Here is a 20,266-nt window from a genome sequence, read left to right as displayed (position 1 = left end):
TGTGTGTGTGTGTGTGAATTTGTGCAAATTCGTCCCCTGACGTGGTAAAATAGCCCCAGGGAGGCTGAAAGGATGGGAACTCGTTAATATTTGCTTGCTATTTGCATGGAGTCAAAAAAAAAAAAAAAAACATCCTAATATGTTGCATTAAAATCTGTTCTGCCTTCTGAGGCTTTTTCAAATCACAATTCAATTTCAACCAAAGCCACACTGCAGAGTTTGCTTTAAATGTTGAAAATGTTAAGTGGCATTTCACGGAAATCTGGTCATGCTTTTCTCTGACTATTCAAATACTACCCTATATGAACTTTGGTGTGCAGGAGTCTATGTGAATTTTCAATAGGCAGTAGTCAGTAAAAGGAGCTAATTGAGGCTCCAGAAACATCTGACTAATAAAATAAAATAAAATCAATACATGACATTTTATGGATATTATTCAGAAATGAACTACCCTGGCGTGTGGATGAAGAGGCAGCTCATATTATTGAAAGAGGAATAGTTTAGTCAGGGACAAATTCTAACATTGCTAATTAAAACCTAAATATACTGGGTGCAGCAACACACACACACACATTCATACACAACCATTCTGATGCAAGAAAAAAAAAAAAAAAGTAAAAGTCCACGCTGCTCAAATCAGTTCCCTTGAGCAATTAATCTGTAAATTGGCTTCTTTAATTTCTGCCTTGTTATCCACCCCAGGGATTTTGTGGGGAATGTGTTTTTCAGAGCTAAAAATGTTTAATATTTTTGGATGCATAAAAGGCTGTGTGTGGCAGCAGATTAATAAAAACATTCCCCCCTTCTCTGTAAATAAAAGATCAGCGAAAGTTTTAATTGAATGGATTGGACATACAGTATGTCTTAGTATGGAGTGATTGTTTGGTTGATATGAACCAAATTTAAACTTTGGTTGAAAGTAATTAAATAGGTTTTCTAGAATACTGCACAACAAACAGATAAAGCTATTGTAAAACAAGCAAACTAGCAACAATACAAGATTTTCTTTTGGATAATAAAAACAAATGACAGTTTTATCAGTTTTTGGGCCACATCCTTTTTCGTTATGCACAGCAACACAAAGGCATTTCTGTGTATACATTCTTCTTTAATGTGACTGCTATTTCTCACGTACACTGATTTTCACTTAAGTGAAAACTAAAGACACTTTTCCAAGTCTCAAAGGCCTGCAAACCAATAATTATTTATGTATACTTGCAAATGCAACTACATGCACACTCAAACTTGCCCTCCTTCTGTCTGATTAACAGTGGCTGAATTCATGCAGGGGAAGTTGCAGAACAAAGCAACTGACTCAGCTGCTGCACTCATAAGAAGGTTTCCATGCCTCCATAATCTCTTTCTTTCAGATAATGGTCTTACTAGTCAGCTCAGTGACCTCCTTCACATGTCTCTCTGTCGCACCTGACAGAGACATTTTCATCCCCCTCTCCATCTAGTTTGGAAGTGAGAGGAAGAGGATTAGGTGAAGATGAGGTAAAATTGTAGAGTGACAGCTGGTCATTTGCAAATAACTATCCTAATGATTTTACGAAACAGTAACAATGGAGATATTTTATGGGAATCCATAATGTAATTTAAACTTGTGTTCAAGCTTCATCTGTCAAACAAATGAAGCTATATTTGACTCATTAACTTCAAGCTTTTTTGGATTATACTCATACCTACCATCATGTATGACAAATGATTTTTGCTGCTTTAGCTTATATACATATGTTAGATTTCTCCAAATGGGCAGTCATGGCAAAGCCTACACACTTGTCTAAGGGAAATTTGTATGGAAGCCATAAGGTTTGCTATGAATCTTTGCTGACAAAGATTCATAGATACAAAGATTCATAGATACAAAGATTCATAGATACAAGATTCATAGATACAATGGTCCAAACATTGTATCCTGAAGCCTTCAGGATACAATGTTTGGACCATTGGATGCACATGGTCCTAAAGAATGGTTCAGTAGTCCTTGGCAGTGACGCACCCATCTAGCACAAGTATTGGGCCAAGGGAATGCCATGATATGGCAGCCCAAACCATCACTGATCCACCCCCATGCTTCACTCTGGGCATGCAACAGTCTGGGTGGTACGCTTCTTTGGGGCTTCTCCACACCGTAACTCTCCCAGATGTGGGGAAAACAGTAAAGGTGGACTCATCAGAGAACAATACATGTTTCACATTGTCCACAGCCCAAGATTTGCACTCCTTGCACCATTGAAACCGACGTTTGGCATTGGCATGAGTGACCAAAGGTTTGGCTATAGCAGCCCGGCCGTGTATATTGACCCTGTGGAGCTCCCGACAGACAGTTCTGGTGGAAACAGGAGAGTTGAGGTGCACATTTAATTCTGGCGTGATTTGGGCAGCCGTGGTTTTATGTTTTTTGGATACAATCCAGGTTAGCACCCGAACATCCCTTTCAGACAGCTTCCTCTTGCGTCCACAGTTCATCCTGTTGGATGTGGTTCGTCCTCCTTGGTGGTATGCTGACATTACCCTGGATAACGTGGCTCTTGATACATCACAAAGACTTGCTGTCTTGGTCACAGATGCGCCAGCAAGACGTGCACCAACAATTTGTCCTCTTTTGAACTCTGGTATGTCACCCATAATGTTGTGTGCATTTCAATATTTTGAGCAAAACTGTGCTCTTACCCTGCTAATTGAACCTTCACACTCTGCTCTTACTGGTGCAATGTGCAATCAATGAAGACTGGCTACCAGGCTGGTCCAATTTAGCCATGAAACCTCCCACACTAAAATGACAGGTGTTTCAGTTTCATTGTCCAACCCCTGTATATACACAATTGACTTTACAATAGAATATAATGTAAGATCAGTCTAAGTGTGCATGATGTTGTTCTGGAATTCTGACTGTCAAGTGTTTCCTCACAGAAACAGTCATTACAACTTGCACACAGACCTGGCAGAGTTTTCATATCCCATGTTTCTTAGCAAGCTGTACCGCCACAGAGGGCTTCAACTGTTGGTATTACAAAGATTGCATATAAAAAAAACTGTACTGAAAGCTGCTGGTAAAAGTGGAGTAGAGGAATTATAAGGGGAAAAGGTGATCTGTTGTGATGTGCTGGTGACCTGCTGTTTGCATCTGTATGTATTCAATGGTATCTGCTTTGTAAATCCTGTGCAGAAATAAAACAAATGGGAGGAGCCAAAAAAAGTTGCAAAGACTGAAGAAATTGCAGGACTTTATGAATACCTTCCCCAGTCTTTTTTCTGCTCATCCTTCCAGAAACATTGACGTTTTCCATTCAAACAGAAACCTGTAGAATCTGCAATGTAACATTTGGGATTTAATCAGCATTTCCTCAGCATTACAATGGTCTGACCTTCAGGATAACTTGCTGAGATGTCCTTCCCATGGGGAAATTGGCAATTGTGTCATGATTTTTACAGCCGACTCTCAGAGAACTTTGTAAAAGGAATACGTTTTTATTGAAAGATTGATCAGGAACAACAGGAGCGACGAGTCTAATCTTCCTTACTGTGAAAACACAAAGAGAAAAGATAAATAGCTGAACCTCAGAAACATGAACCAACATAAACGTATCTTACTGGAGATACTGGAACAGATCAGGTAGGATTCACACCTGGAGCAGGTAACAAAGCAAGTTAGAGTTCGCAACAACAGATCCTTCAAAAGATATCCATGGTAAAAATCATGCAAAGATTTCAGAGCTGGCCAGAAATTATCACAGAAGCAAAAGCACTCAGGTGCCGAGGTGTTGGCAACCTTCCTCTATATGCTTCCCAGCTGATGAGTAGATGCACAACACCTGTCGCCTCAGGTACACTCCTACTGGCGGCACCTAGTGTCGAAAAGGTGTAAGCAGCAGGCAGCAGAACTCCAAATCCTGACAAATTGTTTTATATACCTCCCAGTTGTAAATATTCTCTGTGGATTTTAAGCCTAAATACACAGATTAACAATAAAAATTTATAGAAGGTCACTGCTGGAGCCTTGTTTACCTGGGGTTGTGTTAATGTAAAACTAAAAGCTACAGACTGAGAAAGAAACTTTCTTCAATGGTTCTTAGAGTTTCTGATGACCAGTGTATTTAATTCCATCACCAGGCTTTCACTTGTCCTCTTTTGTTTTATGTAAAGGCATAAGAAAAGTTCATTTTCACATTCTGTTGCTTTTTCATTAAGTCTTATTAAAGACATATTATACTGTGTAATTTGTGTTTATATGTTTTGGGCTGCACGGTGGTGCAGTTGGTAGCACTGTTGCCTTGCAGCAAGAAGGTCTTGGGTTTGATTCCCAACCGGGGGTCTTTCTGCATGGAGTTTGCATGTTCTCCCCGTGCATGCGTGGGTTCTCACCGGGTACTCCAGCTTCCTCCCACAGTCCAAAGACATGCCTGTTAGGTTAATTGGTCACTCTAAATTGCCCTTAGGTGTGTGAAAGAGTGTGTGTGTGGTTGTTTGTGTGTTGCCCTGCGATGGACTGGTGACTTGTCCAGGGTGTACCCTGCCTCTCGCCCATAGACTGCTGGAGATAGGCACCAGCTCCCCCGCGACCCACTATGGAATAAGCGGTAGAAAATGACTGACTGACTGTTTTGGAATCATCTTATTAACTGATTATCTTTTTAGACCTGATGGAGACTTATTTTCATTTGGTTTGTGCTGTTATGCAAAGTAAAAAATAATACCAATATTTCACTTTTACCCCTGGATAAGATCCTGCTTAAATCCAGTCTAACCTAACCTTTGTGTTTAATACAAATCGGTACCATGTTGTAAAAAAGGATTTGCACACTTACAGATTTCTTCTGCTTTCTCTTGTCAGATATGCATGTTTTAGCTCATCAAATATTTTTTTTTATATCAGACAAAATGCATTTATAAATGCAAATTTTATTTATTAAGAGAGCAGAATTCATGGTTCCATCAATTACATTACATTGCCAGGAAAGCAGTCCAGACCATCTCACTGCCACCAAGTGATTGTAGGTATGATGTGTTTTATGACATGTAATGGGATGTACACCTTCAAAAAAGTTCCACTTTAGTCTCATCAGTATACTGCTTATTTTTACAAATGTCTTGGGGATCCTCAAGATGATTTTTGGCAAATGACATGTGTTAGTGCTTTTTTAGGTCAGCAATTATTTGGCCTTTCCCAGTGTTGCCAATTTTCCCCAGTCTCATTCTTATTTTGCAGTCATAAACCTTGACCTTAACTGAGACAACTAAGATCTGCAGTGTTTCAAATGTTATTCTAGCCTCCTAAGATTCGCTAATGCACTGTTAGAGTAAACCTGCTGGGCTGAACATTCCTGGGAAGGTTCTCTACTGCTCCTTGTTTTTTCCATTTGTGGATAATTACTCCCATTGTGGTTAACTGGAATCCTAGAGCCTTAGAAATTAGTTTTTAACACGTTCCAGTTCAATAGATGTCCATGACATTGTCATCTGTTCTTTAAAGTTTTAAGATGAGGGCATGATGTGTTGATATTTGATTTCTTTTAGTCTACATCATGTTGTCAAATAAATTTTATTTTGTGATTTCTTGATTCTGCAGATCCGCCAGTAATCAGGTGTAGGTGTCCTTGGTGAAATCGTAGCAAGCCTTCCTAAAAATGGGTTGGTTGGTTAATCTCAGTTAATTTGTGTGCAACAAAGAGAAAGTTACTTTTTCATTTAGGGCCAGATTAGTTTGGACATCTTTTAACCTTCAATTAATAAAATCATTATTAGAAAACTGCAACCTGTATTTGCTCATATTATCTTAATTTGATGATCTGAAACACTGATATGTGAGAAATATGAAATAAATTTGTCAGAGGACAAATACTTTTATACAGCACTATCTGGTATCTAGCTTACCACTGTCAATGTGTGAATGTGTGTATGAATGTGTGGACGACTGATTGTAGTGTAAAGCGCTTTGGGGTCTCTGGGGACTTGATAAAGAGCCATACAATTGCAGGCCATTAGAAAATCAGACACAAATATATTAAGTTGAAAAAATACTTCACTGCTGCCACACATTCATTCTGATTTATCAAGAACAACAGATTTTTTCCTCCCAGACTCTTCCAAACTCCCTGTGGTGAACTAACAGAAAATAATGAAAGAAGCCAATCTAATTGCTGAGGCAGCTGATTTGAAACAGGGTTGACCAGTATATTTTGTTTCTTAATAAACAACCCCCCCCACCACCACCATGTATTATGTTTATCTTACCAAGAGCAATGCCAAGGTTAACTGCATCCCTTAAGGAGAGCCATCGCCATCTTTTTACATACTCAATGAATACTCAATAGTGCTTAACTTTAATTTGCTAAGCCAACTGTATGGAAATGGCAAATGAGGCAGTTCTTTACAAATGAGAAGACTTATTTTATGTGCAACACAAAATTAAATGTTATTTCTTAATGTAGTGACATGAATGCCTTGGGCTTGGTCAGTCTTGTAATTGCAATTTTGTAATTCAAATGATGCCGAAGTCCAATTATACCTTTTTTAACTCTAAACAAGTGGCTGTGACCATTAAAAATGTTACTTGCCACAATAAACTTGCTTTAAAAAGCGTCCCATTTATCAAAGAAAATGAAAAAAACTAATTTTCAAATTTTATCTGTTAAATACTAACTCATAAAAGTTGGCCCCTTATTTTGTATACATGTATGTTTTTCATGAGTTATTATGTAGTTAATAACAAGAGTAGGTTTTGCCAGTCGATCTGCTGCTGGTATTTTTGAACTGAAATCCATGAATTCAATTAGGCCTCTAAATTAACATAAAAAAGAAAGTTTCATTCACTTTAATTCAGGAGTCTTACAAATCTGGACATATATATATATATATATATATACTGTTGCCTTGCAGTAAGAAGGTCCTGGGTTCGATTCCCGGCCTGGGGTCTTTCTGCATGGAGTTTGCATGTTCTCCCTGTGCATGCGTGGGTTCTCACTGGGTACTCCGGCTTCCTCCCACAGTCCAAAGACATGCCTGTTAGGTTAATTGGTCACTCTAAAATTGACCTTAGGTGTATGAATGAGTGTGTGCATGGTTGTTTGTGTGTTGCCCTGCGATGGACTGGCGATCTGTCCAGGGTGTACTCCGCCTCTCGCCCATAGACTGCTGGAGATAGGCACCAGCTCCCCCGCGACCCACTATGGAATAAGCGGTAGACAATGACTGACTGACTGACTATATATATATATATATATATATATATATATATATATATATATATTAATTAAACTAGCATTGTCCTATTGCATTGCTATCCAAGTATCAAAACTTCTAGATCCAGAAATCCCAAGACAGTGAAAGGTATTTGTTGGAATGAAATCTTTCAAATATCAAGTCACAAATTGACTGAAAGCTCTGGAGAACTGAGAGCGGAAAAAATCTCTCAGTCTCACACAAGGGAGCAGGGGCGTTAAAGTTATCAGCTCATCTAACACTTCCTTCTCAGTCACCTCCTCTGTGATGGACACGGCGCTTTATTAGTTTATTGAATTTATTTTTTGTCTCTGTCTGTGCTTGTGGCACACCGTAATAATAATTTGCAAAAATGTATCATTTGTGGATGTCAGCAGTAACTTAATGAATGGTCTTTTTTTCTCATATTGTTGACATCAATTTGCTGGTTTTCCTCTCTCTGCCTTTGTGCCATCTGATAATGGACACAGACTTTGTAAGTGGAAACATTTCATTTCAAAAAACTAATTAAGAGTTTAAAAAAATAACGTTTTAGATGTAGTGGTGTCACTAGACTCTGGATACTGGAGACATGTGTCTGAATAAAGCAGGGTATGGCAGCTGCCAGGAGAACGGCACTTTTGGACTTTGTTGTGCCAAGTGTAAAGTTTGGTTCAGAAGGTTTATGGTGTAAGAGGTATTTTCAGGAGTAGGGCGGGCCCAATACCTCCAGTGAAAGGAACTCTTTTATGCTCCCAAATTTGTGGGAACAATTTGAAGTCCCCTTCCTGCTCCACACTAGTGCAGAAAGTAAGGTCCATAGACATGGATGAGCAAAGTTGTTGTTGCAAAGAGTCCTGACCTATACCTGATAAAACAATTTTGGGATCAATAGGATCTGCAAATTTAAGGCCTTCTTGTCTGAATATAAAATAAAACAAATGAGGGGAAATTCCTAGAAATTCCTTTTAACGCACTTATAAACCTTGTGAAAGCTGTTATAGCTGCAAAGGGTGGATAAACATCAAATTAAACCCTATGGATTAGGGGAGGGATGCCACTCGAGTTCATATGATTGTAAAGCCAGATGTGCTAATACTTTGGGCAATATTTAGCACTTTCAAAAAGCTGGATTTGTCTCTGCTATCTTTATGTGATGTTAAGATTTTTACAATTGTTCTTTTGATGTCCTTTTTATTGTGCCTCTCTAATCTACATTCCTTGATTTTAATGTAGGCTAAAGCACTTTGATTTGCCTTGCATTTGAATGTTGCTATACAAATAAACTTATTTAGAAAAAAAAAAACTATAGCCTTCTTTCAGCCAGCTGACCAACAGTACCCAGCAGCAGTATTTTGTGGGGGAAGGACAATACAGTGTTGCTTAGTGTTCCATACAGTCTGGGAAATCTCGTCATTCCAGTACTTTCTTTGGCATATAAGAACTTTAAACTGTAGGAACGGGACAATTAAAATTGCTGTGGTTTTGACACTGGAACTTTTACAATCTTGGTCTCTTGGTAGCCCATGGCTACCTATATTTAAATATGAAAGCTTTTAAATAAAAAAAATATTTACAAGTACAAGGGTGCATTGAATGTAGAGTAGTAGTTTTACGCATGCTAAAGATGGATTCAACCGTGTAAATTACGCTCTAATGTTTAAAGTTGCCATAGTAACCGTGTGCAAAGAAATGGTCCGTCCCGAAAATCTGTTCGACGTTCGTTCCGCTGCTCTAAAAGCTCGGGGTGAAACAACAGTGTTTCGTATCGCAGGTGTTATAAATCAGCTAAGCTTTATCGAGTCGTGCCGCACAAGGTGGAAGTTTTACACTTTTGTGTATCCTGCTGTTATTTTTGTCGGCAGCAAAATGTGATCAGTTAGTGCTGGTGATGGATTAAAGTGAAGAAAAGAACTGAACTACCGGCATTAACAAGAAGCTAACGACACAGGCTGTACTCGGGGAAACTTTGCAGCTGGGCGGAACAGTCTGTTCTGAAGCCGTGTTAATAATCATGGACGCCGTGGTGAAATTCACCAGCCAAAGCCAAGGGAGAGACCGTATATTCAGGTGCTCTTTTCTTAAAAAAAAAAAAAAAAAGTTATATTTCTGATATAGTGATTTATTAAATGTTATTTTTTAGTGTTTATGTAAATTATAGGTTCAGTTCATATTAAATGATGAAAAGCTAAATGCTGGGACCTCTTAAGTAATAACTTCTTGTGATTTTATGTTCCCTCTGTTGTATGTTTTGGACTTCAGAGCTACCCAGTATGCATGTGCACTGTCCATATATCTACTTCGAAACAACACTGACAGAAAGGACCTGGTGGCCAAACTTCAAAGTTTGGAAAGTAATATTAGTGCTGGACGAAAATGTGAGTATAAAATGATAAATTATTGATATTTTATATGGTTTAGAGGTAGTCTTATTTTTTTCTGGAACTTAAAATGTCCTTGTTTTTTTATTAGTTTTATCCACAAAACAAAAACAATTTAAGATTAGTCAAACGAAAGAGATTTATCATGCTCAGATTTTGCATTTTATTATCTGCTAATATACACTGCAATAAGCAATCACTTTAGTAGTTTCCCTCTTCAGCATTGTAGCAGTAGTTTTCTTTTCAGGACTAGATATCCACCTCTACATTATTTTGTATCTTTTCTTTCTCTTCATTCACTAAATGGGTTTAGTTTATTCTAGCTTAACAGATTCTTCAAATTTAATTATTTGTTTTAAACCAGTTTGGTTTCAAATTGCCACCCCTAAAAATTTGCTGGGCCACACAGGACACTCTTATGTATTTAATATTTTTTTCTGCTAGTATTTGACAGAGAGCAGGACAATATTTCATGATTTTAAATGTTTATTAGTTTAATTAGTTTAAAAGCTTTCCTTTGTGCCGTTTATATAGTGGCACTTTTTGAATATGTGTCACTCCTGTCCTCACCAGCAAATGATGCAAAGAGCATGTATTAATAAAACTGGAATGTTATTGTATTTTAAAATCATAGAAAATACTCTTTGCATTTCTTTTTGTTTGTTTGTATACCATTACTCAAAAATGCAAACTTACAAACTATGAAGTTCTTTTTAAAAAATCCAAATGGGGTATTAAGATTTTTGTTATTTAATCAGACTTAAATTTTAAATTTCCACCTACATTCCTATATAAAACATCTGAAATTCTTCTCGGGGAAAAAAAGTCTAAAGACCAAAGATTTATGGTTGCCCCCATCTAGCATCCACTTAGAAATCTTTCTGAAATGGTAAATGGACTGAACTTATATAGCGCTTTTCCAGTAATACAGACCACTCAAAGTGCTTTACATTAGAGCCACATTCACCCAATCGCACTCACTAACGTTCACACATTCATACACCGATATGTAGATCAGTAGGCAACTTGAGGTTAAGTGCCTTGCCCAGGGACACTGAAGGGGACCCATTAGCTTTTATCCAATTAAAAAAAAAAAAAGTTTAAAACCTTCCAATATTTACTCAAAAATTCAGTAAGTAAAGCCTAAGCTTTAAGTAGACTTACTGTATTATCACTTTTTTGAGAGAAAGTGAAGTGAAAACTGGTCAAAAACATAAGGATAAACAGTAATCAGTGTTTTGTTCAAGGTTTGATATATTTGGAATATTAAACTCAAAACATTTTCCTATTTGAGCTAATGAGAACTACAGTGGCTTGTAAAAATATTCATACACCTTGAACTTTTCCACATATTGTCACATTACAACCACAAACATAAATATACACTGCTCAAAAAAATAAAGGGAACACTCAAATGACACATCCTAGATCTGAATGAATGAAATATTCTCATTGAATACTTTGTTCTGTACAAAGTTGAATGTGCTGACGACAAAATCACACAAAAATCATCAATGGAAATCAAATTTATTAACCAATGTAGGCCTGGTTTTAGAGTCACACACAAAATTAAAGTGGAAAAACTCACTACAGGCTGATCCAACTTTGATGTAATGTCCTTAAAACAAGTCAAAATGAGGCTCAGTATTGTGTGTGGCCTCCATGTACCTGTATGACCTCCCTACAACGCCTGGGCATGCTCCTGATGAGACGGCAGATGGTCTCCTGAGGGATCTTCTCCCAGACCTGGACTAAAGCATCCATCAACTCCTGGACAGTCTGTGGTGCAACGTGACGTTGTTGGATGGAGTGAGACATGATGTCCCAGATGTGCTCAATCGGATTCAGGTCTGGGGAACTGGCGGGCCAGTCCATGGCTTCAATGTCTTCATCTTGCAGGAACTGCTGACACACTCCAGCCACATGAGGTCTAGCATTGTCCTGCATTAGGAGAAACCCAGGGCCAACCGCACCAGCATATGGTCTCACAAGGGGTCTGAGGATCTCATCTCGGTACCTAATGGCAGTCAGGCTACCTCTGGTGAGCAAATGGAGGACCATGCAGCCCTCCAAAGAAATGCCACCCCACACCATTACTGACCCACTGCCAAACCAGTCATGCTGAAGGATGCTGCAGGCAGCAGATTGCTCTCCACGGTGTCTCCAGACTCTGTCACGTCTGTCACGTGCTCAGTGTGAACCTGCTTTCATCTGTGAAGAGCACAGGGCACCATTGGCGAATTTGCCAATCCTAGTGTTCTCTGGCAAATGCCGAGCGTCCTGCACGGTGTTGGGCTGTGAGCACAACCCCCATTTGTGGACGTTGGGCCCTCATACCATCCTCATGGAGTCGGTTTCTAACCGTTTCTGGAGACACATGCACATTTGTGGCCTGCTGGAGGTCATTTTGCAGGGCTCTGGCAGTGCTCCTTCTGTTCCTCCTTGCACAAAGGTGGAGGTAGGGGTCCTGCTGCTGGGTTGTTGCCCTCCTACGGCCTCCTCCACGTCTCCTGGTGTACTGGCCTGTCTCCTGGTAGCACCTCCAGGCTCTGGACACTACGCTGACAGACACAGCAAACCTTCTTGCCACAGCTCGCATTGATGTGCCATCCTGGATGAGCTGCACTACCTGAGCCACTTGTGTGGGTTGTAGAGTCCGTCTCATGCTACCACGAGTGTGAAAGCACCACCAACATTCAAAAGTGACCAAAACATCAGCCAGAAAGCAAAGGTACTGAGACGTGGTCTGTGGTCCCCACCTGCAGAACCACTCCTTTATTGAGTGTTTCTTGCTAATCGCCAAAGATTTCCCCCTGTTGTCTATTCCATTTGCACAACATCATGTGAAATTGATTGTCAATCAGTGTTGCTTCCTAAGTGGACAGTTTGATTTCACAGAAGTTTGATTTACTTGGAGTTATATTGTGCTGTTTAAATGTTCCCTTTATTTTTTTGAGCAGTGTATTTTATTGGAATTTTATGTGAAAGACTGAAACAAAGTAGTATACATTTGTGAAGTGGGAAGAAAATTACACATGACCGCACACTGATTGGACATTAAATGTACCGAGGCCAGCTGAACTTCCTCCCCAGTCGCCATCGTGCACACTGCCAAATAATACAACCGCACGCACACTCTTCTTCTCTCTCTGCACTCTTCTTCGTGGTCCCAGTTGGACAGCACACAGCGCCACCACACGTATGCACACATACACATTTACACACCCACTGTACACTGAGCTCCATCACTTATGAGTTACACGTCTTCTGCAACATAGGTCACTTGATGCCTACTTCATGGAAATGAATCAGTACTTCCTGGGCACAAATTAGTATTTTGAGGGAATGTAATGTGACAATATGTGGAAAAGTTCAAGGGGTATGAATACCTTTTTAACAGTCACTGTATGTACATAAAAAAAACAAAAAACAGATAAAATACCTAACATCAACTTATAGTTGCAAGCTATGACAAAAATACAAACAGTGAACTGAACCTTTTTAAGATCTAAATGCATAATGTGTCGCTGCCCTGATGAATAGTAACAAGACTTGCGGACACAGGTCAGAAATGCTTTTCAAACTTCACTAAGGTTTTGGTTTACTTTGTTACAAATATTTTTATATTTCTGTTTTTTCTGCATAAAACAGAAAAAAGATTAAATCAGACTTTTTTTTATGTTTTTCACAAAACTTTGAGATTTTGAAAGACTTTTTTTTTTTTTTTTATTAAACGAGATGTTTGGGCAGAATAGGTTTAAAATATAGTTACATCCTTTGACACCTTTTATCTTTTGTTCTAAAATAAAATAATAGCAGTGTGATACAAAGTAACAATAAGTTTCTGCTGTATAAAAGTGTTCTAAACCTCCCAATAGTTCAAAACAATCTTTGTTTCTTTTGTTTCCTACTATGAAGTTGTAGGTGGTTGTGCTTTAGGTTTCAAACCTTTTCTTCTCTTATATCAGTCAAGTTTTTGCTGGATTGTGTAACATGCAAGTCTTTGGCAGCAACTTTAATGACCTTAAAACCAGCCTTGATAACGTTATAAATTATCTCCAGCGTGAGTTTTGGTACACAAATGTTCCCAGACCGACATGAGACAAGTCTGGCTTGGATATGCCTGCAAGCGAGGTCTGGGGTTTCCTAATTCAGCTGCTGTGGAACAAACTCCAAAAGCTGAACCATGGAGGGCTACTCCATTGATGCAATGCTTAATTATCTCCTCTGTGTCAGAGGTGCCCCCACGAGCCTCTGCTGCTTCGTCTCGTCTGCCTTACTCAATAACTCATAGGCACTACTGTCTTATAATTTCTTGGCAGAAGTTTCATATAAAACATTTATTTGGAACAAGTTTCCTGAGATGTTTTGCAAACGGGAAAACTTTGCTTCAAAAGGAGAACTGATATGTGAACACACAGAATGAAGACTTTGACCTCTGTCCTGGAGAGGTGGTAACATGCTAATCTTGTTGTTTAGTTTGTGTCGCTTTATTGTAATCTGTTGGATGCTTGTGGACGGCTTATAGCGAAATGTTCACCCCATGTTTTTATTGAACTCATTCCTGCTTTCTTTTCTGCCTCCTTTGTCAGTGCTCAGGCTGGGAAACACAGCCAATTCCATTGTGGCTGCTAAACAAACCATGAAACTGTCCGACCGAGTGCTGTGCCTGTGCCTCACTGCGGCCAATATCAACCGGGCCCTCTACTTTATCTGTGATAATGTCCTGTGGGCCAGAAACGTAGGCCTTATCCGCAGCATCGACAAGGAACGCTGGAGCATACATGCCTTCCGCTACTACCTCTTCTCATTAGTGATGAATCTGACCCGAGACCTGTACGTTATTTCCCAGCTGATGATGCATAAAGTGCGAGATAACCGCTTCAAATGGAAAATGAACCAGCATCTCAAGGAATGTCCTGAAGTAGCTGAAGTCACAATTCCTGAGCTGGACGCCCTTGTTTTTCTGCTTCTGGAGACTCTAAGATCAGAACCCACCGTTGCCTTGGACACTGTAAAAAACATCTGCGATCTCTTCATTCCTTTAGACAAGCTGGGCATTTACAAGTCAAGTGCAGGAGTCGTTGGGTTTTGTGGGTTTATATCTTCCCTGATTGGCATTCTAACCTTTGCTCGATCCACTCTGAGGATCAAACCCTGATAACGAGGGGTGGAGTTGGACCAAAGGTTAAAAATGATCTGGGATTTATTTTTAAATGACACAAGCTAGCAATAACAAACAAGTTTATATGTGATAACTGCGTTGACTGGTTTGTAGAAAAATGTGGATTTACTCTAAAGCATTTGCTGCCTAATTAGAAATGACCCAATCTGGCTTTTCCTGTCAGATAAGTTTTAGTTTCCTCTGAGGTTGGACCTGCCAATTCAGATTTTCCTTTGTCAAAAAGAGAAAATTAAGGAATTACAAGATAATCTTCATCCATGCTTCAAAGCACATCCCTAACCTGTGTCTGAGTTTATTGTTCTCAAAGAAAGTACAAAGTATCTACTGTTGGTTGATGTGTTTATAGACAAAGAATCTGTGAGTGCCTATTTCTGATACATTTCATGAACAGGCAATAAGTTCAGATAATTTCAGACCTGCAGATCAGAACCAATCACGGGAAATCTTCTAATCTCTGATCGAATAAAATAATTAACAGCAATATTTTTTAGGAAATGCTTTTTTTAAGCATAAATTTCAGATCTAAGACTTGACTTTTTGCATTCCTGTCCTCTCCACTACCAGCAGTTTCACAGCTGATGGTCTTCCAAGTACTATGAAAAATAAGGGCTTGTTTCGTATTCATGCTAGCTTAGATGCTTTAGAAAATGCATAACATTTGTGTCTGGGTAATTCTTGGGAGGTTGCAGGTTATTTAACCATTGCATCCTTTTGCAATATATTGGTTTTTGTACGTAATGTAACAGGATGTCCAGACCATGCAGCAATATATACCCACCCACGGGTTGTTTTGTACCTGCTTTGGTGACTCACGATTAATAGTAATTTTCTGCTCTGTACTCAAGTCAACAGTTGAGATGAAATAATGAGTGGGTACATAATAAAAGTACAAATTGGTAAAGGGGCATACTGGCCAAGAGCTGTGGCTAGCTGAGTGGTCAATATTGTTCAGCCCACAGCCTCTGCTGTGCTCATTGTTTTAGGATAAAATGCTGCTAAATTAATATGAATGAAAAGTTTGTAGATTTTTCATCCATCTTAGGGAAAGCGTTTAAATGTTTATGTGCTAGTGAAACAATCTAATGTGCTTTAACTGTAAATATTGTTGATGATACTTGGTTAACTTGGAGAAAAGTGATAAAGAGGAAGAACTATGCACAACCCATTTTTTTTCCCCCCAAGAAAAGCTGTAAATACTGGGAAATACTTGTTTGTGACCGTTTGTTCCCTACCACAGAGGTTTTCTGCTGTAGCCTTTAATATATTCAAGAACAGAATTGCACTGCCCTCTTCAGGACACATGACACCTTGTACAATTGAAAAGGTTTTAATTTGAATTTCATTGAGACAAAACATGTTGTAAAAGATTATTTTCAAGAGGATGACATGATAAAGCATCCGGATATTGCGAAAATACAGTATATCCCATTGTCTCTTTCAATGGTTTAGTTTGGCTGTGCAAAGAATGACCAAACAATGCACAAAATAATCCCCCAAAAATGTACAGACATACAGAGCAATAAATAAAATTGTTCCAAGCAGAGAGAATGCTGTAATATATAGTCGACAAAACCTTTTAGTTCACATTTCCACTGGTGTTGCTAGTACCAGCAATCCATTAAAGCACACCTTCATGGAAAAAATGTGGAAGCAGTTTACTGACTTGGAAGATGAAATAAAACCGAAATCTAGACCTTTGCTTCAAAAGTGCATGTAAGCGGATACCTGGCTTTTATTTAGTGTCCAAATGAGCCTCAATACGGCCAAGTCTGTATCACTGGAAAACTTTTATCTAATTTATTAAATATGCCTGTTGCAATATATTGTGCAAGGTATCTTCTGAGATTAATCAAAAATAGGTTGAAGCACTTTCAAAAAGTGGCAACAGTGTCAAACTTTTCCCAGTAAATCAATAATTAATGATGAATCTGTCTCCTTTCTGAGTGAAAAGGCACCTTCAGTAGTTGGTTCCTGCAACAGGTTAATAAAAAATAATAAAAAAATTCACAATTAGTACATATTCTGTCAGATTTACAGTTTTTTCCCTCATAAAATATTACCTATACTTATCATGCTTAAATGTTTCAGTTCATTTTTTTGTATAGTAGTAAGAAAGACCAATTCAAGTAAGGAACGCTGCAAAATGCCAATAAATCATTTTGAGTATGTATTTAAGTTGTGCTCTTGCATTTTTATTATGTATCTGTCTGTTTTGATTTTCAGTTTTTGAAACTGGTTTAAAACTTGTAGGATAACAGTTATTTGTGCTCCAGTAGTCAGTGCCAATAATTGTTGTTGGTTCACATGTGCTCAAAGTGTTACTCAAATCCTTCAAACATACCACAATACCGCATATAAAAAGGTTTGTTTGATGACAAAAAACTCTGCTAAACATTTTGCATTAGAATTTCTGTACTGAGAAATCATCAGAAGCAAAGCGAATTATTTTATATAGATTTCTGCAGGTATTCTGTGTTTTCTATAGTGGAATTTGAAAGAATTGAATGGTAAAATGAAATTCCTGTACAGTCTGATTAACCCAGACACTAAGACAACAAATGATGGAAAAATCAAAACATAAGTACATGGCACAAACAGAAACAAAACAAATTGACCACTTCTACATAAGAACTAACCAATAACTAAAACTACAACTGGACTAAAAGCCATTTATAGAAATGATTGGAGAACACTGAACTATGCAAGATAAACCAGAACCATAGAGCGACACAGGCAACCAGGATAGTTGGAAATGTCTGACATATACAGTGCATGTCAAGGCAAATGTTAAACTTCATTTATCCATAATAAGACACTTAAGATAACAGGCGTGAGTACTGCTACTGTGATGCAAATGGTCAGAGACAAACTAAAAGTCCTCTAATTTCTATGTCAGAACCAGAGGTTAGGGTTAAATCAAAAATGCAGATTGTAGCTGATCAGATGTACCTTGAGATTTTATATATATATGAGCATCTAAAATCCTCATATGCACCCCTTTGTGTTCTCAGTTGTCATTACATTTAGCTGAAGCCAAGCAGTTTGGACTGAGAGCCTTGCAGAACCAACCTCTTGTGGGCTCTTAAATTACACACTTCAGTGACATTTGTGTGAATAACACCTAAATGTAGCGCTCATATACGTTTGTATAGTAAGATTGTATTGTTTTTAGCCAAACCTCACATTGAACTTAGCCAGGCCCTTAACAGCAGTAAAATTATACAGTAAAATGATCATCCATCTATAGTGTGAACAGCATTATTTCTAAAGAAGTAAACCTGTTTTAAAAAGACTCAAGTGATGAATAAGTTGATCATTTCGTAATAAAAAAAGGCAGTTCATGGCAATGTAGGCTACATTAGTGTGAAACTGACTCTAAAAGTGCACAGCACTATGTGAAATCCAGCGATAATACAGTGGGAAAGATAGGTATCAAACATGTCAGTATTATTTTTACTAAATTGTTGACACAAACCACATAAATTTCACCATGACAGTCACTACCCAAGTAATCCACACATACAAATAAATCAAAAATGTAAGTCCCAGAATGAAGTTATGTGTAATAAAATTGAAAGAAACACAATATTATCACTTGTAGAAAATGAGGTGCATGAATGCATTGAAACCCAAGAAAAGTACTGCCTTTTATCTGTAGAAATTAATATCATTAATAGTTTAATCCTGACTAAAGGCCTATTAAAATGTGAAGAACATCTTTTCACCATAACCCAGCCATAACAAGTGCTCTTTGCAAGATTGCTGACAAAGAAATAATGCATTCATCTGCTATGGCTGCAATATGTACTGTGCAAACTCCACTATTGAAGAAAAAGCACATTGAAACCTGTTGAAACTTTGCTGCAAAACATTTGGACGGACCAGTGAAATACAAAGAGAATATGTTCTGGTCAAATGAGACCAAAACTTTGAACTTCATTACAAACATGCCATGTTTGGAGGGAACTTGGTACTCGAATTACCTCAAAAAGACCCTACCAACAGTGAAGTGTGAAGGTAGGAACACTATCGTGTGGGACTGTTTTTCAGCATATGGCGACTGGCAGACTTCATATAATTGAAGAAAGAATCCCTGGAGAAATGTTGGAAAACGTTCTTAAAAAGAAAATGCTACCAATTGCTAGGATGCTAAATGTGAAACAAGGATACAAGACAATGATAACCAAAGAAGCAGCTTGTCATTACCAAAAAGGCTTTTTTTTACTAAGTACTGAAGTAAGCGATATCCCCTGTGCCGTTCTGCTTTTTTACACGTAGTTTAAAGACTTATTTGGATTGAAAGTTTTGTAAGTGTGGATTACTTGGGTTGTTACTGACCTCTGGTGAATTTCATGGCAATAGTCTCATTAGAAAGATATTTACTAAAAAAGAAACTCTGACGTTTTCATTTTGTGGCATTTCTGAGAAATGAGACAGAACATAAGCGAGCATTAAATTTTGATTGTAGCTCAAAGACACAGGTTCCAACCCTTAACTTTGCAGCAACTCCACATATACTTTAGTGATCAATGTCAGATCAGGTCTCAGTTCTGCAGGTTTTTGGATGAATTTTTAGCAAGATAGATTCTACAGTAGATTATTTTGCCAGTTTTTGTCTATGTAATTTAAAAAGCCTTACAGTGCATTTATAACTAGCATGATCTATTTCTCGTCAACCTGTTTTCTTGTAAACTGAATAATTGATGCACCTAAATATATTTTCTATCTTCAAAATGCACAAATTTTGTATTTAAATATAAACACTTTAGTGGAATTTTATACCCCTAAGATTGATTGTACCATCACTTAATTACTTACAAATCAATACTTTAAAGTTTCAACCTGTTTTAAAGATATAATTAAAAAATTATGTAGTTAGGCAGGAAGGATCACATCTGTTGGCCTTTCCTTTATATTTGTCATGTCAGACCAGAAACAAGCTCTTGCAGCCATAAAAAGAGCTTTAAAGTGTAACATTTGATCAAAAGTAGGTGGTCCTGGCCCACTTTTGACAGAGAACCTTACACTCTCTATTCCATTAACACTCTGAGGAGGAAAGTGAAGTGTCTCAGCATCTTCTGAACCCGGCTGGGCAGTCTTTGGGTCCACCTTGAGATGGTTTGGTCCACTTTTGTTACAACCTGGTGAGGGTAGAGGGCAATCACTAGGAAACTAGTCCCTGTGCTCTGTCATATTCTGCAATCAGGCCTTTGATATGTGACAGTTTTTTGTGAAGGTACTCGCAGCGCTTCTTCTCTTCCCGATACCCAGGAAACTTCTGAAAAAGAGTGTAAAATAGTATGTATTAAGCTTTCAGTAAAGGATATTTCACATTTAATCCACAAGACCTTAATCATGGAGGGAACTCGATGCTTGTTTCAGCTATTTGTAAAACTTCACAATCTTGGACTGTCACAGATGGCATGACAAGAAAAATAGGTTTTTTGCATCAGGCCCAGCGGGTAGCATAAGATGTGATTAAGCTGAACATTTCAAA

At 38.2% G+C, this 20,266-nt stretch overlaps 2 protein-coding genes across 2 annotated transcripts in view; one reads left to right on the top strand and one right to left on the bottom strand.

The window, feature by feature from the left end:
* The first annotated feature begins 8,945 nt into the window (after positions 1 to 8,945).
* Positions 8,946 to 16,939, top strand: pex11a (peroxisomal biogenesis factor 11 alpha). Its single transcript, XM_047351756.1, has 3 exons — positions 8,946 to 9,273; positions 9,466 to 9,581; positions 14,177 to 16,939. Exons 1-3 carry the CDS (start codon positions 9,218 to 9,220, stop codon positions 14,743 to 14,745), a joined length of 741 nt encoding a protein of 246 aa, XP_047207712.1. The 5' UTR covers positions 8,946 to 9,217; the 3' UTR covers positions 14,746 to 16,939.
* LOC124859124 (RNA polymerase II elongation factor ELL) overlaps positions 16,081 to 20,266 on the bottom strand; it is a 42,929-nt gene continuing 38,743 nt past the window's right edge. The window contains exon 12 of the mRNA XM_047351679.1: positions 16,081 to 20,047. Coding sequence (XP_047207635.1) covers positions 19,934 to 20,047 — 114 coding nt within the window. The 3' untranslated portion in view covers positions 16,081 to 19,933. The remainder of the gene's footprint in view (positions 20,048 to 20,266) is intronic.

This window comes from Girardinichthys multiradiatus, chromosome 2 (genome assembly GCF_021462225.1).
Source record: "Girardinichthys multiradiatus isolate DD_20200921_A chromosome 2, DD_fGirMul_XY1, whole genome shotgun sequence".
Taxonomy (NCBI): Eukaryota; Metazoa; Chordata; class Actinopteri; order Cyprinodontiformes; family Goodeidae; genus Girardinichthys; species Girardinichthys multiradiatus.
This window is presented reverse-complemented; position numbering and strand designations above follow the sequence as displayed.

Excerpts from the sequence above, each read along its gene's own strand:
- pex11a (XM_047351756.1), top strand. The coding sequence starts at position 9,218 with ATGGACGCCGTGGTGAAATTCACCAGCCAAAGCCAAGGGAGAGACCGT. Across the intron at positions 9,274-9,465 it reads GGGAGAGACCGTATATTCAG|AGCTACCCAGTATGCATGTG; the intron begins GTGCTCTTTTCT and ends TTTGGACTTCAG. Across the intron at positions 9,582-14,176 it reads TATTAGTGCTGGACGAAAAT|TGCTCAGGCTGGGAAACACA; the intron begins GTGAGTATAAAA and ends CTCCTTTGTCAG.